General features: G+C 36.1%; 1 protein-coding gene across 1 annotated transcript in view; it reads right to left on the bottom strand.

Annotated features, from left to right (window-relative positions):
* CPNE8 (copine 8) overlaps window positions 1–16,905 on the bottom strand; it is a 959,176-nt gene that overhangs the window by 80,496 nt on the left and 861,775 nt on the right. The window contains exon 16 of the mRNA XM_053716599.1: window positions 2,535–2,662. Coding sequence (XP_053572574.1) covers window positions 2,535–2,662 — 128 coding nt within the window. The remainder of the gene's footprint in view (window positions 1–2,534; window positions 2,663–16,905) is intronic.

Below are 16,905 nucleotides of genomic sequence, written 5' to 3'. Positions count from 1 at the left end.
TATAATAATAGATATTTCTACATATATCTGATGGTATTTTGGTACAATATATATATATATCTATACATATATATATATGTATATATATACTGTATATATCTATATACACACACAATAATATATAGGTATAGATAAATACACACATACACACACATATATATATATTTATATATATATATATATATATATATATATATATATACTGTATATACAGTACTGTGCAAAAGCCTTAGGCCATTATATTTGTTGTTTTAGCAAAGTTTTAATGACCATCCATATTGTTTTGGCAGTCTCTTTATAAAGATACAAATATACAAACTCCATAATACTCTTTTACACTGATCTTCATTCCATTCTTTGTGTGCTTTAGCATATTGTAACCTTTTCACCCTGTTCCCCTTCCGAAAAAGTGGTTTCTTGGCTGCCACCCTTCCACAAAGACTATTCCTGATCAAGCTTCTTTGGACTGTAGAAGGGTCAACTTGGCATCTTGATGAAGCTTCCAGATGCTAATCCATGTCCTTGCTGAACTTCTTTCTGTCTCTCAAAGAAGAAACTCTATGAAACTTCTCAGCAGATTTTAAAAGTTTTCTTGGCCTTCTAGTCTTTTTTTCTGTCATTGACCTCTCCTGATTCTTCAAATTTCTTTATAACAGCTTGAGTACCACATCTTGAGTATCCAGTTTGTTTGTTTTGCTGATGCGAAAGTATGATTCTATGTCTGTAAAATTCTATGATCTTTGGCATTTTGAATGGAATAATATGATTTAAAGTTGGTCTTATTAGCAAGCTTCCAATGAATTAAACTCATACCACATATGTATATAATGCTCAAGCACAAACCTAGTGTAATAAACCTTTTTCACAGCAGTCATTTTGACATGAAATAGTAGGACAAATACAGGTGTTAGCAATGACATTAATTTGGGTTCCATTCCATTTAGGTTTACGAGAGCCAGGTTCCTGCTATTGCTCAAGTGTAAGAGGAGGTCAGACTAAATACTTGCCCACTTTAGCCTATAGAAGCTGTTTTTCTGATTTTTTTTTCTGTTTTCTAATACTGCATACACATATCCTGCATTTTCTGGTTGTATTATAATAAAGAGACTGAGAAATAATTTAAATATGGTCATTATACCATTGCTAAAACAACAAATCTAATAATGGCCTAAGACTTTTGCACAATACTGTATATATACACTTTTTGAGCCTTTTCAAGTCAAATACCTTAGGGGAAAAATAATTTTTAATTAATATTAATATGTTAAAATGTGTTTTACTGTGTTTTCAATAGAAATGTTCACTTAGAAGAAAATGTGCTTTGTATTTTTAAATAGATAATTCTATATTATATCTATACCTGTACATACTGTATTCATACATATATATAGGTATAGATATATCATTTACAAAAAAGAGAGGGAGAGAGAGAAATATTTAAAAATAGAAATAACTTTTTCTTCTATGTGAAGAACATTGGAATTTAAACTATGTATAACTACCTTCGGGTTTAGCGCTGTTGGTCTAATGTGGTGCCTGATTAGCACGCCAGCAATAAGTGTTAGTTATTTTTTTTAACAGTGCACCCCATTGACGTCTATAGGGAGAAGAAGTGCAGTCGCAGTATCTAAAGTCTTAAAGTTAACTCGTATCCGACTTTTGCTTGAGCGATTACTTTTTACTTTCAATTTGTAATAAGCGTACTAACTCGCCCCTGTGTTAAAAGTTAGTGAAAGAAAAAGTTAGCATAATCTGGCCCTAGTGCTGTTGACACAAATAAATGGTTATAATAATAAAAAAAATGTTCTATTCAAAACTGTGTTCTATGAGAGTGCATTTTTAATTCATATTCTATTGTTACCACATGGATGGAGACGATTCCGATTAGTTTTACTAGTGATATGGAAATGCTATAATTTTGAATTGGAACAAAAATGGGTATAGTGTTTAATAGTTAGTTTATATAGCAGTTTACATATGCACCCTAACGTTTCCATTTATCTTCCTGGAAATTGTATACTGATACGAAAAAGCAACAAAATGGAGAAAGATGTTAATGGGACATGAAAACCTAAATTTTTCTTTTGTGATTTACACATTAGCATTCAGTTATAAAAAAGTTTTCAATTTACTTATATGATCAAATTTGCTTAGTTCTCATGTTATTCTTTGTTGAAGAGAGTCTTTAGCGCTCTTGCAAAAGGATAGCATTCTTGCAAAAATGTTGCCACTTAAGGTTGTGCTCGAGCTTATTTCCCTGCTTTTCAACAAAGGAAAGCAAGAGAACAAAGAAAATTTGATAATAGAAGTCAATTTGAAATTTAAAAAAAAATGTCATGTTAAAACTGAATCCTGAAAGAAAGATGCTGCGTTCCATATCCCTTTAAAATACTGAATAGAACATGTATACAATAAAAACAATTTATAAAAGGGTACATTAAAAAACTGCAAAACTATAAAATATACAATAAATTTATCACAGCATTAGATAGATAATTAATCTAAAAAGATCAGAAAATATAAAATTTGTTTACCTCGCCACATGATTAATAACAGGTGCAAAATTAGTTGGTCCATAGAGTTGTACACTTTTTAAACTTCTGTAATAAGCTTCCATTACTCCCTCGATTCCATTACAGTACGGGTTTTGCGGATTTCCATTCTGCAAATAAAAAGAATAGAGCCATAAGTTAGAGGGATATCAAATGCTTTGAGATTGTAATTTAAAATGTTAAATTATCTGCATTAAAAAAAAAAAAACACCTTTGCCATATACTTTCATTATGTTGCCCCATTGTTTCTGTAATTGAACTGTGAAAATTGTGGGTTTTGTAGTTCTGAGAAACCACGCTGCATATTTGTTCCCTATTGGCCACAGCAGGGTTGTTCTCATAAGGAAATGCAAAACAATGAAGATTTTCCTAACAAAATTAAAGTGGCTTTCTTATATTAAATTCTACACAAATCCGTGGCAACAACCGCCCATAAATGAAGGCTAATCGTTGCCAATCTCCTGCATCGAGCTTCATCTAATCGCGATGGAGTAGGCACGTTCTTATTATTATATTCATAAATGATCTGGTCTTCAAAACCGCATATGCAATGACAATTAGAAATCACATGTGCACTAATTATACTTCTTCCTGTCGGGCAGCTTTGATTCCACCAATGAGTCCATGTGCAGCGGAATTGCCTACGTCAGAATTGTAGGATACTACACAATCCGCCTCTTTGCTCTGCACCTGGTGCTTGGTTGGTGAAACACCTCAATATATAACAAAGATGTGATCCACTTTGTGCACGCGTGAGCTTGCAATGTTCTACAACTGTGCGTACGGGTCTCCATGATGGTTCTACCTAGGTAGACCCTCATTATAGGGCCCCCATAAAAAGAATAACTGTGGGCATGGTAATAATAATTATGAAGATAAATAAATACAGGTAAATGGAAGGAAATATTTAATACTTATTACTTCCAAACAGTATTGATGTTTAACAATGTTTTAAAAAATATTTCAATATTTTTGGATTTCCTATCCCTTTAATTACACCTCATAGTAGCTTAATACAAAATGCATATTCCAAATGAAAATAATTGAATGTATAAGTTATGTATATAGCTTTATACTTTAATAATATATGTCTTTTACAGAAATATAGCAGACATATTCTTTACTGGTTTGCTTCATGTTATAATTCAATGAGTAGGTATAAACTATTATATATGACTAGTTTCTTTTGTGTCTTTTATATATTTCTTTGAAATTTTCAGTGTGGTGAACCTAAATTTATCCTTAGCTGGCAGACACAAACTGCACTGAACTACATTAGATATTTTTGTTATGCTTCTTTAGAATTTCCTTCTACTTCTGACACTACATGTCATATTAGAAAATTTAACATTATCTGAAATATAAGATGTTACTTCAGTATCATACTTTAAAATGCAACTTAATTACTTCTAAAATATTGTAAATACGGGACACTTTTATCAAAATATTGCTCACACATTGGTTAGCTAGAAGTGTTTACATTCAGAGTTCACTTGCACATTACTAAGGGGGGGGGGGGGTCTACAAGAGGTAAGATAACATTCTGGAGTATTACAGTAACCTTGGAATTCTGTTATTCAGCAGTGTTATTAAATGACAAAGTTGCTCTAACCATGAAGTTTTTGGATCATTCAATATTATGAAAGGCAATATTTCTTACCTCATCTTAAGAACATTACATAGAGAAATGTTTTCATTTTACATGTGAATTATTTCCTCCCTTGCTGTTTCTTAATTAGTTTATGCTCCTTATATTATGAATGCTTTGAATAATATCACAAAAATGCAGATAACATTTTCCAATCTCTTCTATGATGCACATTGGGTGGAAAACTTGTATAACTCACATAAATACTATAGAGATCATTTTTTTTGACATATCACTTAAAAAAAAAAAATCAAGAGGTAACACCTGGAAATATCAATGCATAAATCAAGAAACATTTACTTGTTATTTAAGAAAGAGACAACAGAATACACTTAACTAGCACTATAAGTCCATTTATTAATGTGCGAGCGGACATGATACGATGTAGCATATCATATCCGCCACACATCGATAAATACTGACAGCATACGCTGTCGGCATTTATCATTAGACAAGCAGTTCTTGCGAACTGCTTGTGCAATGCCGCCCCCTGCAGATTCACGGCCAATCGGCCGCTAGCAGGGGGTGTCAATCAGGTGATCGTATAGGATCGGCGGATTGATGTCCGCGGCCTCAGAGAAGGCGGACAAGCTATGGAGCAGCGGTCTTTAGACCACTGCTTCATAACTGCTATTTCCGGCGAGCCTGAAGGCTTGCACGGAAACTGGGGCATCAAGCTCCATTCTTGATAATTCGGCCCCTTAGCCTGAATTAGAGTGGAGGCATGCTTACAAATAAAATTTAACTTTGTATTGATTTTGTAAATTAAAAAAACACAAAAACCATGGGAAATAGTGTGTGAATAAAAATAAGTTTTGCTTCCAACTTTTGTTTTCCGTTATTAAAAGTATCAAAAAGAATTAGATAAATATAAAGAGAAGGCAAATTTCAAAGGTAATCCCTAGACTTTGCTAATGACAAAATGTATCATGAATAAACAAAAGTTTTTATCATAACCCTAATAGAAACAAACATATCACAATTGTACAAAGTGAACTGTAGTGTATGTAAATATATTCACAAGTCTTAATATATACAAGACAGCTTTGAAAAAAGTCAATCAATAAATATATAAGCTGCTCTACGGAAGGAGTAATTTGTGTAATTCAACGTTCATGCAAAAAAATTATTTGTAGGGATAACAACTAGAAATCTATGAATAATATTTTAGAAGTATTAAAAATGCAGAAAGGGATCAACAAGAAGGGAAAACGCTGACTAGAATTGCAATTTATTTCCTCAAATATTACAAATCTAATGTCCAAGACCTAAGATGCCAAGAGGCAACAGCCCCTGCAGAGGCTGAGAAACACGTTGCTTTTATTAAAGTATATTTTTTATCTATACACTTGCTGCTGCTTTTTTGATGTGTATCTATTCCACCTGTTCAACCCTTGGAATCAGTCAGCTAGACAGCTGAGAAGCCCCAGCCTGCTTATACTGCACCTGGAGGTGCTTTGGAATATGTAAGTGTGTTTATTTCCACAATACACACATTTTTGTACCAAACTGTGCTGGGCTATGTTGGCTCTGTCTCCCTTAATATAGGAAAAACCTTGAACTCTACAAGTGGGGATTCACCTTTGAATATCCGGCTGCTCATATCCAGTTAGCTGGGCAACTGTGAGGTTCCAGTCTGCTTTATTTGCACCCTCAGGTGCTGTCCATTTGTGAGTATCCATTTTGCTTACCTTTATTCACTCTGTGCATATGGTATTAGGTCATTGGACATTGTATACTATATTTTTCTTTGCATAAATGTTTTGTAGATGATCCATTTATATAGCTCATCTTGGTGTGTTTTTGTAAAAATGTATAGTTTTGCTTATTTTTAAATAACATGCAGATAGATTACGAGTTTTCAGCTCTATAGGGAAATTAACGACCGCCACAAAAGCGGCGTTATTTCACCTCCCTATAGCGCTGCTATTAAAGGTTTTGAAAAAGCAGGCTTGTGCGGGCGATATGGTTGCGCTGCTTTGAACTGCTCGTGCACAATTTCCCCATAGACATCAATGGGGAGAGCCATAAAAAAAGAAGTCTAACACCTGCGATCGCGGAAACAAAAGCTCTGTAATGCAGCCCCATTGATGTCTATGGGGAAAGAAAAAGTTATGTTTAAACCTAACACCCTAACATAAAAACCACATCTAAACACCCCATATCTGCCGCCCGGACATCACCGCCACCTACATAATGTTATTAACCCTTAATCTGCCACCCTTAACATCGACGCCACCTAAATAAAACTATTAACCCCTAATCTGCCACTCCCGATATCGCCACCACCTACATCACAGTTATTAACACCTAATCTGCCGCCCCCAATGTAGCTGCCACTATACTAAAGTTATTAACCCCTAAACCTCTGGCCTCCAACATCACTAACACTAAAAAAATATATTAACCCCTAAACCTAACCCTAATGTAACCCTAAGCCTAACACACCCTAACGTAAATATAATTAAAATAAAGCTAAATAAACCTTACAATTATTACCTAAATAATACCTATTTAAAACTAAATACATACTTACCTGTAAAATAAAACCTAAGCTAGCTACAATATAACTAATAGTTACATTATAGCTATCTTAGGTTTTATTTCACAGGTAAGTTTGTATTTAACTAGGTAGACTTGTAAGTAAATAGTTATGAACTATTTACTAACTACCAAGTTAAAATAAATAGTTACCTGTAAAATAAAACCTAACCTGCCTTACACTAAAAACTAACATTACAATAAAATGAAATAAATTAAATTATTAAAATACAATTTTCTAAATTACAAAAAAAATAAACACTAAATTACAAAAAATAAAAAATGAAATTATCAAAAATAAAAACGAATTACTCCTAATCTAATAGCCCTATCAAAATAAAAAAAAAACCCTAGCCTACACTAAACTGCCAATGGCCCTTAAAAGGGCCTTTTGTGGGGCATTGCCCCAAAGAAATCAGCTCGTTTACCTGTAAAAAAATACAAACACCCCCCAACAGTAAAACCCCCACCCAACCAACCAACCAACCCCCCCCAATAAAAACCTATCTAAATAAACCTAAGCTAACCATTGACCTAAAAAGGGCATTTGGCTCTATTACATTGCCCAAACCAAAAGCTAAAAAAAAACCCACCCAAAAAACCCTTAAAAAAACCCTGACACTAACCCCCGACGATCCACTTACAGCTATCGAAGTCTGGACATCCATCCACATCCAGCCGGCGAAGTCATCATCCAGGCGGCAAGAAGTCTTTATCCGGGTGGCCTCTTCCATCTTCATCCAGCCAGCAAAGTCCTCATCCAGACAGCATCTTCTATCTTCATCCAGACGGCATCTTCTATCTTCATCCAGACGGCATCTTCTATCTTCATCCATCCAGTGCGGGTTCATCTTCAAGACATCCGGCGCGGAGCATCCTCTTCTTACGATCGTCGCTGAAAAATAAAGTTTCACTTTAAGTGACGTCATCCAAGATGGCGTCCCTTACATTCCTATTGGCTGAAAGATTTATATCAGCCAATAGGAATTAAACGGGAAAAATCCTATTGGCTGTTGCAATCATCCAATAGGATTGAGCTTTCATTCTATTGGCTGATTGGAACAGCCAATAGAATAAGAGCTCAATCCTATTGGCTGATTGGATCAGCCAATAGGATGAAAGCTCAATCCTATTGGCTGATTGCAACATCCAATAGAATTTTTCCCCTTTAATTCCTATTGGCTGATAGAAATCTTTCAGCCAAAAGGAATGTAAGGGATGCCATCTTGAATGACGTCACTTAAAGTGAAACTTCATTTTCCAGCGACGATCGTAAGAAGAGGATGCTACGCGCCGGATGTCTTGAAGATGGACCTGCTCCGCGCCAGATTGATGAAGATAGAAGATGCCGTCTGGATGAAGACTTCTTGCCATCTGGATGAGGACTTCGCTGGCTGGATGAAGATGGAAGAGGCCGCCCAGATGAAGACTTCTTGCCGCCTTGATGATGGCTGGATGAGGATGGATGTCCGGACTTCGATAACTGTAAGTGGATTGTCGGGTGTTAAGTGTTAGGTTTTCTTAAGGTTTTTTGGGGTGTTTTTTTTTTTAGCTTAGGGTTCGGACAATGTAAAAGAGCTAAATAAATAGGTTTATCATAGTGGCGACGATGTCGGGGAGTGGAAGATTAGGGGTTAATCATTTTATTTTAGTGTTTGCGATGCGGGAGGGCCTCGGTTTAGGGGTAAACAGGTAGTTTATGGGTGTTAGTTTACTTTTTAACACTTTAGTTATGAGTTTTATGTTACAGCTTTGTAATGTAAAACTCATAACTACTGACTTTAGATGGCGGTACGAATCTTGTCAGTATAGGGTGTACCTCTCACTTTTTGGCCTCCCAGGCAAACCAGTAATACCGGCGCTATGGAAGTCCCATTGAAAAAAGGACTTTTTAAAAAGTGCGGTACTGACGTTGCGTGACGGCCAAAAAGGTGTGTGGTACACCTAAACCTACAAGACTTGTAATTGCGGCATTAGGGAAAAAGCAGCGTTATGAAGCATAACTATGCTTTTTCACTCATAACGCAAAACTTGTAATCTAGCTGAGTGTGCTGATTTACAGACTCCTAACCAATCCTCAAATTTTTAGACGTATACTGATATATAAAGACTTCAGACTGCTTATGTTTGTATAATGGGTCTTTTTATATGTAAGGGAGGGGGGATTGAGGGAGGTACGGTTCTTAGCCCCTTTCAGTGGGTGTCTCAGGCTAATGTTATCAACAGTGCTAAATTGGGAGATTCTAAGTAAGTTTTTAAAAGGTTTTATACTGGATTTGTATATCAGTATCTGTGCATATTATTCTTTATAGTAGTGTCTATTACATGCAGTTTTAATGAAAATGAGTGTATATTGCTCCTTTAAGTGTTTTCTTTTGTCTCTTTCTTAAAGGGAAAGTCAAGTAAAAATAAACTTATTATTCAGAAAGAGCATGCAGTTTTAAGACATTTTCCAATTTACTTTCATTATCAAATGTTTCACAATCTTTTTATATGCACACTTTCTGGGGAACAAGATCCTACTGAACATGTGCACAAGCTCACGGGGTATACGTATACTAGTCTGTGAGTGGCTGATGTCTGTCACATGATACAGGGGGCTGGAAAAGTGGAGAAAAAATAAATTTGTCAGAAAAAAATCTACTGCTTATTTGAAATTCAGAGTAGGCGTTATTAACTTGTCTCTTTAATTATGCAATTCTACTGCATTAAGTGTTTAACTAATATTGTAACACAGAGCACCACTTCCTAACAATATATTAGAAGAAAAAAAAAAATACAATAGGTGCATATGAGCGTATGCACCTAAGTACATAATATATAATTAAAAGGAGAAAGCCAAAATTGTAGTGCATTTACGGTCTGGTTATGTTAAAACACTGATCTCTTTTTCTATCTTTACCAGATAATATTTTTGCCATCCGGGACCCATTCACAGTTAGGCTGTAGGAAATGCATCAATAATACTATAAGGAACCATGTAATGTATGTAATAAAAAGCTCAGCTTACACACACACCAGGGATGGTTTACACTAACTGTTTATATAAATATCAGCACCACTCAGAATGAATCATTTCATTTAATTTTCCCAATTAGTGGTTTTTAATTTGGCTTATATTCAACATTGCCACATTCTGTGTTATAACTTTTTCATGTTACAAAGGAAACATTATATCAAAATATCCCTATAGCCATTTAGTGTTTAAAAGGACATTCAACTCAAAACACTTGTATCATTATATGAGCACTGTCTAAGCAAGTTACAACTGTGATTTTATACTTAAAACATCTAATTGTTATTTTTTTACCTTTACTTTATACTATCAGGAAGGATGTTTGTGAATAAAAGATCCATCACATAGTAGTTTACTGTATGGTAAGAAAAACTCCCAGAGTTCTACTGGTAGATTGGAACACACCCAACAAGCACAGAAAATCTCTTCATCAGCACAGAACAAAAACTGGAATATATTTTAAACTGCTCTCTATTAGGAAAAAATATGTTTAATGCACAATTAAGACAAATTCAGTGTAGAAATGTTGTAAGCAGCATTAATGATACCACCAGGGCTTATTGTTCTTTGTTTTTATTAAAGGGACAGTAAACTTAGATATTAATGTAACATAACTATTAGGGATGGGCAAATGTGTTTATATTCAAATGTTAGGACGAATGTTATTGTCGAATTCGATTTACATAATCGAATGTTGATAAGAACGAATATTCTTAAAAATTCTAAAATCGAATGCTCTTTACAGTTTTCGAATGTCACTTTCAAATTTGAATGTTTATTATTAGATTGAATGTCCACATTAAAAATTTCAAATGTAACACTGAATTTAACAAATATTATTCAGAAATTCAATAATTCATGTGGTAAGGAATTTAGGCCTAGATTTGGAGTTTGGCGGTAGCCATGAAAACCAGCGTTAGAGGCTCCTAACGCTGGTTTTAGGCTACCGCCGGTATTTGGAGTCAGTCAAAAAAGGGTCTAACGCTCACTTTTCAGCCGCGACTTTTCCATACCGCAGATCCCCTTACGTCAATTGCGTATCCTATCTTTTCAATGGGATCTTTCTAACTCCGGTATTTAGAGTCGTGGCTGAAGTGAGCGTTAGAAATCTAACGACAAAACTCCAGCCGCAGAAAAAAGTCAGTAGTTAAGAGCTTTCTGGGCTAACGCCGGTTCATAAAGCTCTTAACTACTGTGCCCTAAAGTACACTAACACCCATAAACTACCTATGTACCCCTAAACCGAGGCCCCCCCACATCGCCGACACTCGATTAAATTTTTTTAACCCCTAATCTGCCGACCGCCACCTACGTTATCCTTATGTACCCCTAGTCTGCTGCCCCTAACACCGCCGACCCCTATATTATATTTATTAACCCCAAATCTGCCCCCCACAACGTCGCCGCCAGCTACCTACACTTATTAACCCCTAATCTGCCGTCCGCACGCCGCCGCCAGCTACATTAAAGCTATGTACCCCTAATCTGCTGCACTAACATCGCCGACCCCTATATTATATTTATTAACCACTAACCTGCCCCCCACAACGTCGCCGGCACCTACCTACAATAATTAACCCCTAATCTGCCGACCGCAAAGAGCCGCCACCTACATTATAGCTATGTACCCCTAATCTGCTGCCCCCTATATTATATTTATTAACCCCTAATCTGCCCTCCCTAACATCGCCGACACCTAACTTCAATTATTAACCCCTAATCTGCCGACCGAATCTCGCCGCTATTCTAATAAATGTATTAACCCCTAAAGCTAAGTCTAACCCTAACACTAACACCCCCCTAAGTTAAATATAATTTAAATCTAACAAAATAAATTAACTCTTATTAAATAAATTATTCCTATTTAAAACTAAATACTTACCTGTAAAATAAACCCTAATATAGCTACAATATAAATCATAATTATATTATAGCTATTTTAGGATTTATATTTATTTTACAGGTAACTTTGTATTTATTTTAACCAGGTACAATAGCTATTAAATAGTTAATAACTATTTAATAGCTAAAATAGTTAAAATAATTACAAAATTACCTGTAAAATAAATCCTAACCTAAGTTGCAATTAAACACTACACTATCAATAAATTAATTAAATACAATATCTACAATTACCTACAATTAAACCTAACACTACACTATCAATAAATTAATTAAATACAATACCTACAAATAACTACAATGAAATAAACTAACTAAAGTACAAAAAATAAAAAAGAACTAAGTTACAAAAAATAAAAAAATATTTACAAACATAAGAAAAATATTACAACAATTTTAAACTAATTACACCTACTCTAAGACCCCTAATAAAATAACAAAGCCCCCCAAAATAAAAAAAATGCCCTACCCTATTCTAAATTACAAAAGTTCAAAGGTCTTTTACCTTACCAGCCCTGAACAGGGCCCTTTGCGGGGCATGCCCCAAAGAATTCAGCTCTTTTGCCTGTAAAAAAAAACATACACTACCCCCCAACATTACAACCCACCACCTACATACCCCTAATCTAACCCAAACCCCCCTTAAATAAACCTAACACTAAGCCCCTGAAGATCTTCCTACCTTATCTTCACATCACCGGGTATCACCGATCGGTCCTGGCTCCAAAATCTTCATCTAAGCCCAAGCGGGGGCTAGACATCCATCATCCGACGGCTGAAGAAGTCCAGAAGAGGCTCCAAAGTCTTCATCCTATCCGGGAAGAAGAGTAGATCCGGACCGGCAACCATCATCTTCCAAGCGGCATCTTCTATCTTCATCCGATGAGGACCGGCTCCATCTTGAAGACCTCCACCGCGGACCCATCTTCTTCCGACGACGACTTCCCGACGAATGACGGTTCCTTTAAGGGACGTCATCCAAGATGGCGTCCCTCGAATTCCGATTGGCTGATAGGATTCTATCAGCCAATCGGAATTAAGGTAGGAAAATTCTGATTGGCTGATGGAATCAGCCAATCAGAATCAAGTTCAATGCGATTGGCTGATCCGATCAGCCAATCAGATTGAGCTCGCATTTTATTGGCTGATCGGAACAGCCAATAGAATGCGAGCTCAATCTGATTGGCTGATTGAATCAGCCAATCGGATTGAACTTGATTACGATTGGCTGATTCCATCAGCCAATCAGAATTTTCCTACCTTAATTCCGATTGGCTGATAGAATCCTATCAGCCAATCGGAATTCGAGGGACGCCATCTTGGATGACGTCCCTTAAAGGAACCGTCATTTGTCGGGAAGTCGTCGTCGGAAGAAGATGGGTCCGCGGTGGAGGTCTTCAAGATGGAGCCGGTCCTCATCGGATGAAGATAGAAGATGCCGCTTGGAAGATGATGGTTGCCGGTCGGGATCTACTCTTCTTCCCGGATAGGATGAAGACTTTGGAGCCTCTTCTGGACTTCTTCAGCCGTCGGATGATGGATGTCTAGCCCCCGCTTGGGCTTAGATGAAGATTTTGGAGCCAGGACCGATCGGTGATACCCGGTGAGGTGAAGATAAGGTAGGAAGATCTTCAGGGGCTTAGTGTTAGGTTTATTTAAGGGGGGTTTGGGTTAGATTAGGGGTATGTGGGTGGTGGGTTGTAATGTTGGGGGGGGTAGTGTATGTTTTTTTTTACAGGCAAAAGAGCTGAATTCTTTGGGGCATGCCCCGCAAAGGGCCCTGTTCAGGGCTGGTAAGGTAAAAGAGCTTTGAACTTTTGTAATTTAGAATAGGGTAGGGCATTTTTTTATTTTGGGGGTCTTTGTTATTTTATTAGGGGGCTTAGAGTAGGTGTAATTAGTTTAAAATTGTTGTAATATTTTTCTGATGTTTGTAAATATTTTTTTATTTTTTGTAACTTAGTTCTTTTTTATTTTTTGTACTTTAGTTAGTTTATTTAATTGTATTTATTTGTAGATATTGTATTTAATTAATTTATTGATAGTGTAGTGTTAGGTTTAATTGTAGGTAATTATAGGTATTTTATTTAATTTATTTATTGATAGTGTAGTGTTAGGTTTAATTGTAACTTAGGTTAGGATTTATTTTACAGGTAAATTTGTAATTATTTTAACTATTTTAGCTATTAAATAGTTCTTAACTATTTAATAGCTATTGTACCTGGTTAAAATAAATACAAAGTTACCTGTAAAATAAATATAAATCCTAAAATAGCTATAATATAATTATAATTTATATTGTAGCTATATTAGGATTTATTTTACAGGTAAGTATTTATCTTTAAATAGGAATAATTTATTTAATAAGAGTTAATTAATTTCGTTAGATTTAAATTATATTTAACTTAGGGGGGTGTTAGTGTTAGGGTTAGACTTAGCTTTAGGGGTTAATACATTTATTAGAATAGCGGTGAGCTCCAGTCGGCAGATTAGGGGTTAATATTTGAAGTTAGGTGTCGGCGATGTTAGGGAGGGCAGATTAGGGGTTAATACTATTTATTATAGGGTTAGTGAGGCGGATTAGGGGTTAATAACTTTATTATAATAACGATGAGGTCCGGTCGGCAGATTAGGGTTTAATAAGTGTAGGCAGGTGGAGGCGACGTTGTGGGGGGCAGATTAGGGGTTAATAAATATAATATAGGGGTCGGCGGTGTTAGCGACAGCAGATTAGGGGTACATAGGGATAATGTAAGTAGCGGCGGTTTACGGAGCGGCAGATTAGGGGTTAATAATAATATGCAGGGGTCCGCGATAGCGGGGGCGGCAGATTAGGGGTTAATAAGTGTAAGGTTAGACTCGGGGTACATGTTAGAGTGTTAGGTGCAGATGTAGGAAGTGTTTCCCCATAGGAAACAATGGGGCTGCGTTAGGAGCTGAACTCGGCTTTTTTGCAGGGTTTTTTTTTTTCAGCTCAAACAGCCCCATTGTTTCCTATGGGGGAATCGTGCACGAGCATGTTTTTGAAGCTGGCCGCTTCCGTAAGCAACTCTGGTATCGAGAGTTGAAGTTGCGTTAAATATGCTGTACACTCCTTTTTTGGAGCCTAACGCAGCCATTCTGTGGACTCTCAATACCAGAGTTATTTTGAAGGTGCGGCCAGAAAAAAGCCAGCGTTAGCTACGCGGGTCATTACCGACAAAACTCTAAAGCTAGCCGTTAGTAAATTGATACATAATAGATACAAATATATCAATTTGAATGTATCTATTTTGAATATTGCATAATTAAAATATTACATGTAAAGAAAGCATTAGAAATACTATTACAAATATATTAATTTGAATTTTTCGAATTCTAATATTGCATAATTCGAACCGAATTATTCGAAAATATTACATTTAAAGAAAGCATTGGAAATACTATTAGATTAAATGAATGTTAGAATGTTGTACAAACATTCAAAATTCGACAACAAATGTGTTAAAATAAATTTTATTCACCCTCCCTAATAACTATGTGCAGAATTATGTAATATTAACCTAGCAACACCTGTAAAAAAATTAGGCATTTTAGAGATTTAACCCAAAAAACTTTACTTACTTTTACCTTTCTCGCTGTCCTTTTCTGTCAGCTTTACCCAGTGTGGGAGCATGCTACATTTAGTTCAATTGAGTGATCGGGCGCACTGTGATTTGAGGAGCAATAGAGGATGTGACGAAGGTACGATAAGTAAAGATTTTTAGGGTTAAATCTACAACATGTATAATTTTTATTTTTACAGGTCTCACTTTACATAATTCTGCACTATACATAATGACACTAGGTTAATGTTATATATATATACATTTATATATATATATATATATATGTAAATTTCCACAAGACCACTAGCCATTGCAAGTGGCAAGTGAACGTTAGTTAGTTAGTGAGTGTTGAGTCTGAAGTCTGGTGGCATGTTGCAGCACTGACAAACACACATTTTGTGCTATGTGCTAAAACTATTATCTAATGGGATATTATATATCCATGAAAGTGCAGGGATATGTTATTGCTCTAGGGCTGTAGGGACCCCATTAGTGCTTAGACTCTTACTTCTGAGAGGGTAAATGGGAACAGAGAAAATAGATTGGAGAGGAAAACTTAAAAATAGAGAAGAAGGTAGAGTTAAGAGAGAATGAAGAAAAAAAGAGTGAAGAGATATGAGAGAGGAGAAAGAGTGTAACACATATTATGGAACACATAATATACAAAAAATATCCAGCGCTGCGGAATCTGTCGGCGCTTTATAAATAAAGAATAATAATAATAATAATCGCCTAGATTTAGAGTTCTGTGTCAGCCGTCAAAACCAGCGTTAAGGGGTCCTAACGTTGGTTTTTGGCCGCCCGCTGGTATTTAGACTCAGTCAGGAAAGGGTCTAACGCTCACTTTCCAGCCGCGACTTTTCCATACCGCAGATCCCCTTACGTCAATTGCGTATCCTATCTTTTCAAAGGGATCTTCCTAACACCGGTATTTAGAGTCTTGGCTGAAGTGAGCGTTAGAACTCTAACGACAAAACTCCAGCCGCAGAAAAAAGTCAGAAGTTAAGAGCTTTCTGGGCTAACGCCGGTTCATAAAGCTCTTAACTACTGTGCTCTAAAGTACACTAACACCCATAAACTACCTATGTACCCCTAAACCGAGGTCCCCCCACATCGCCGCCACTCTAATAAAAAATTTTAACCCCTAATCTGCCGACCGCACACCGCCGCAACCTACATTATCCCTATGAACCCCTAATCTGCTGCCCCTAACATCGCCGACACCTACATAATATTTATTAACCCCTTATCTGCCCCCCCCAAAGTTACCGCTACCTAACTACACTTATTAACCCCTAATCTGCCGACCGGACCTCGCTGCCACTATAATAAATGTATTAACCCCTAAACCGCCTCACTCCCGCCTAAAAAACCCTATAATAAATAGTATTAACCCCTAATCTGCCCTCCCTAACATCGCCACCACCTAACTTCAAGTATTAACCCCTAATCTGCTGACCGGACCTCGCCGCTACTCTAATAAATGTATTAACCCCTAAAGCTAAGTCTAGCACTAACACCCCCCTAAGTTAAATATAATTTAAATCTAACAAAATAAAATAAATCTTATTAAATAAATTAATTCTATTTAAAGCTAAATACTTACCTGTAAAATAAACCCTAATATAGCTACAATATAACGAATAATTATATTGTAGC

Source organism: Bombina bombina, chromosome 6 (assembly GCF_027579735.1).
Source record: "Bombina bombina isolate aBomBom1 chromosome 6, aBomBom1.pri, whole genome shotgun sequence".
NCBI lineage: Eukaryota > Metazoa > Chordata > Amphibia > Anura > Bombinatoridae > Bombina > Bombina bombina.
Note: the sequence above shows the minus strand (reverse complement) of the source record. Positions and strands in the feature narration are given on the sequence as shown.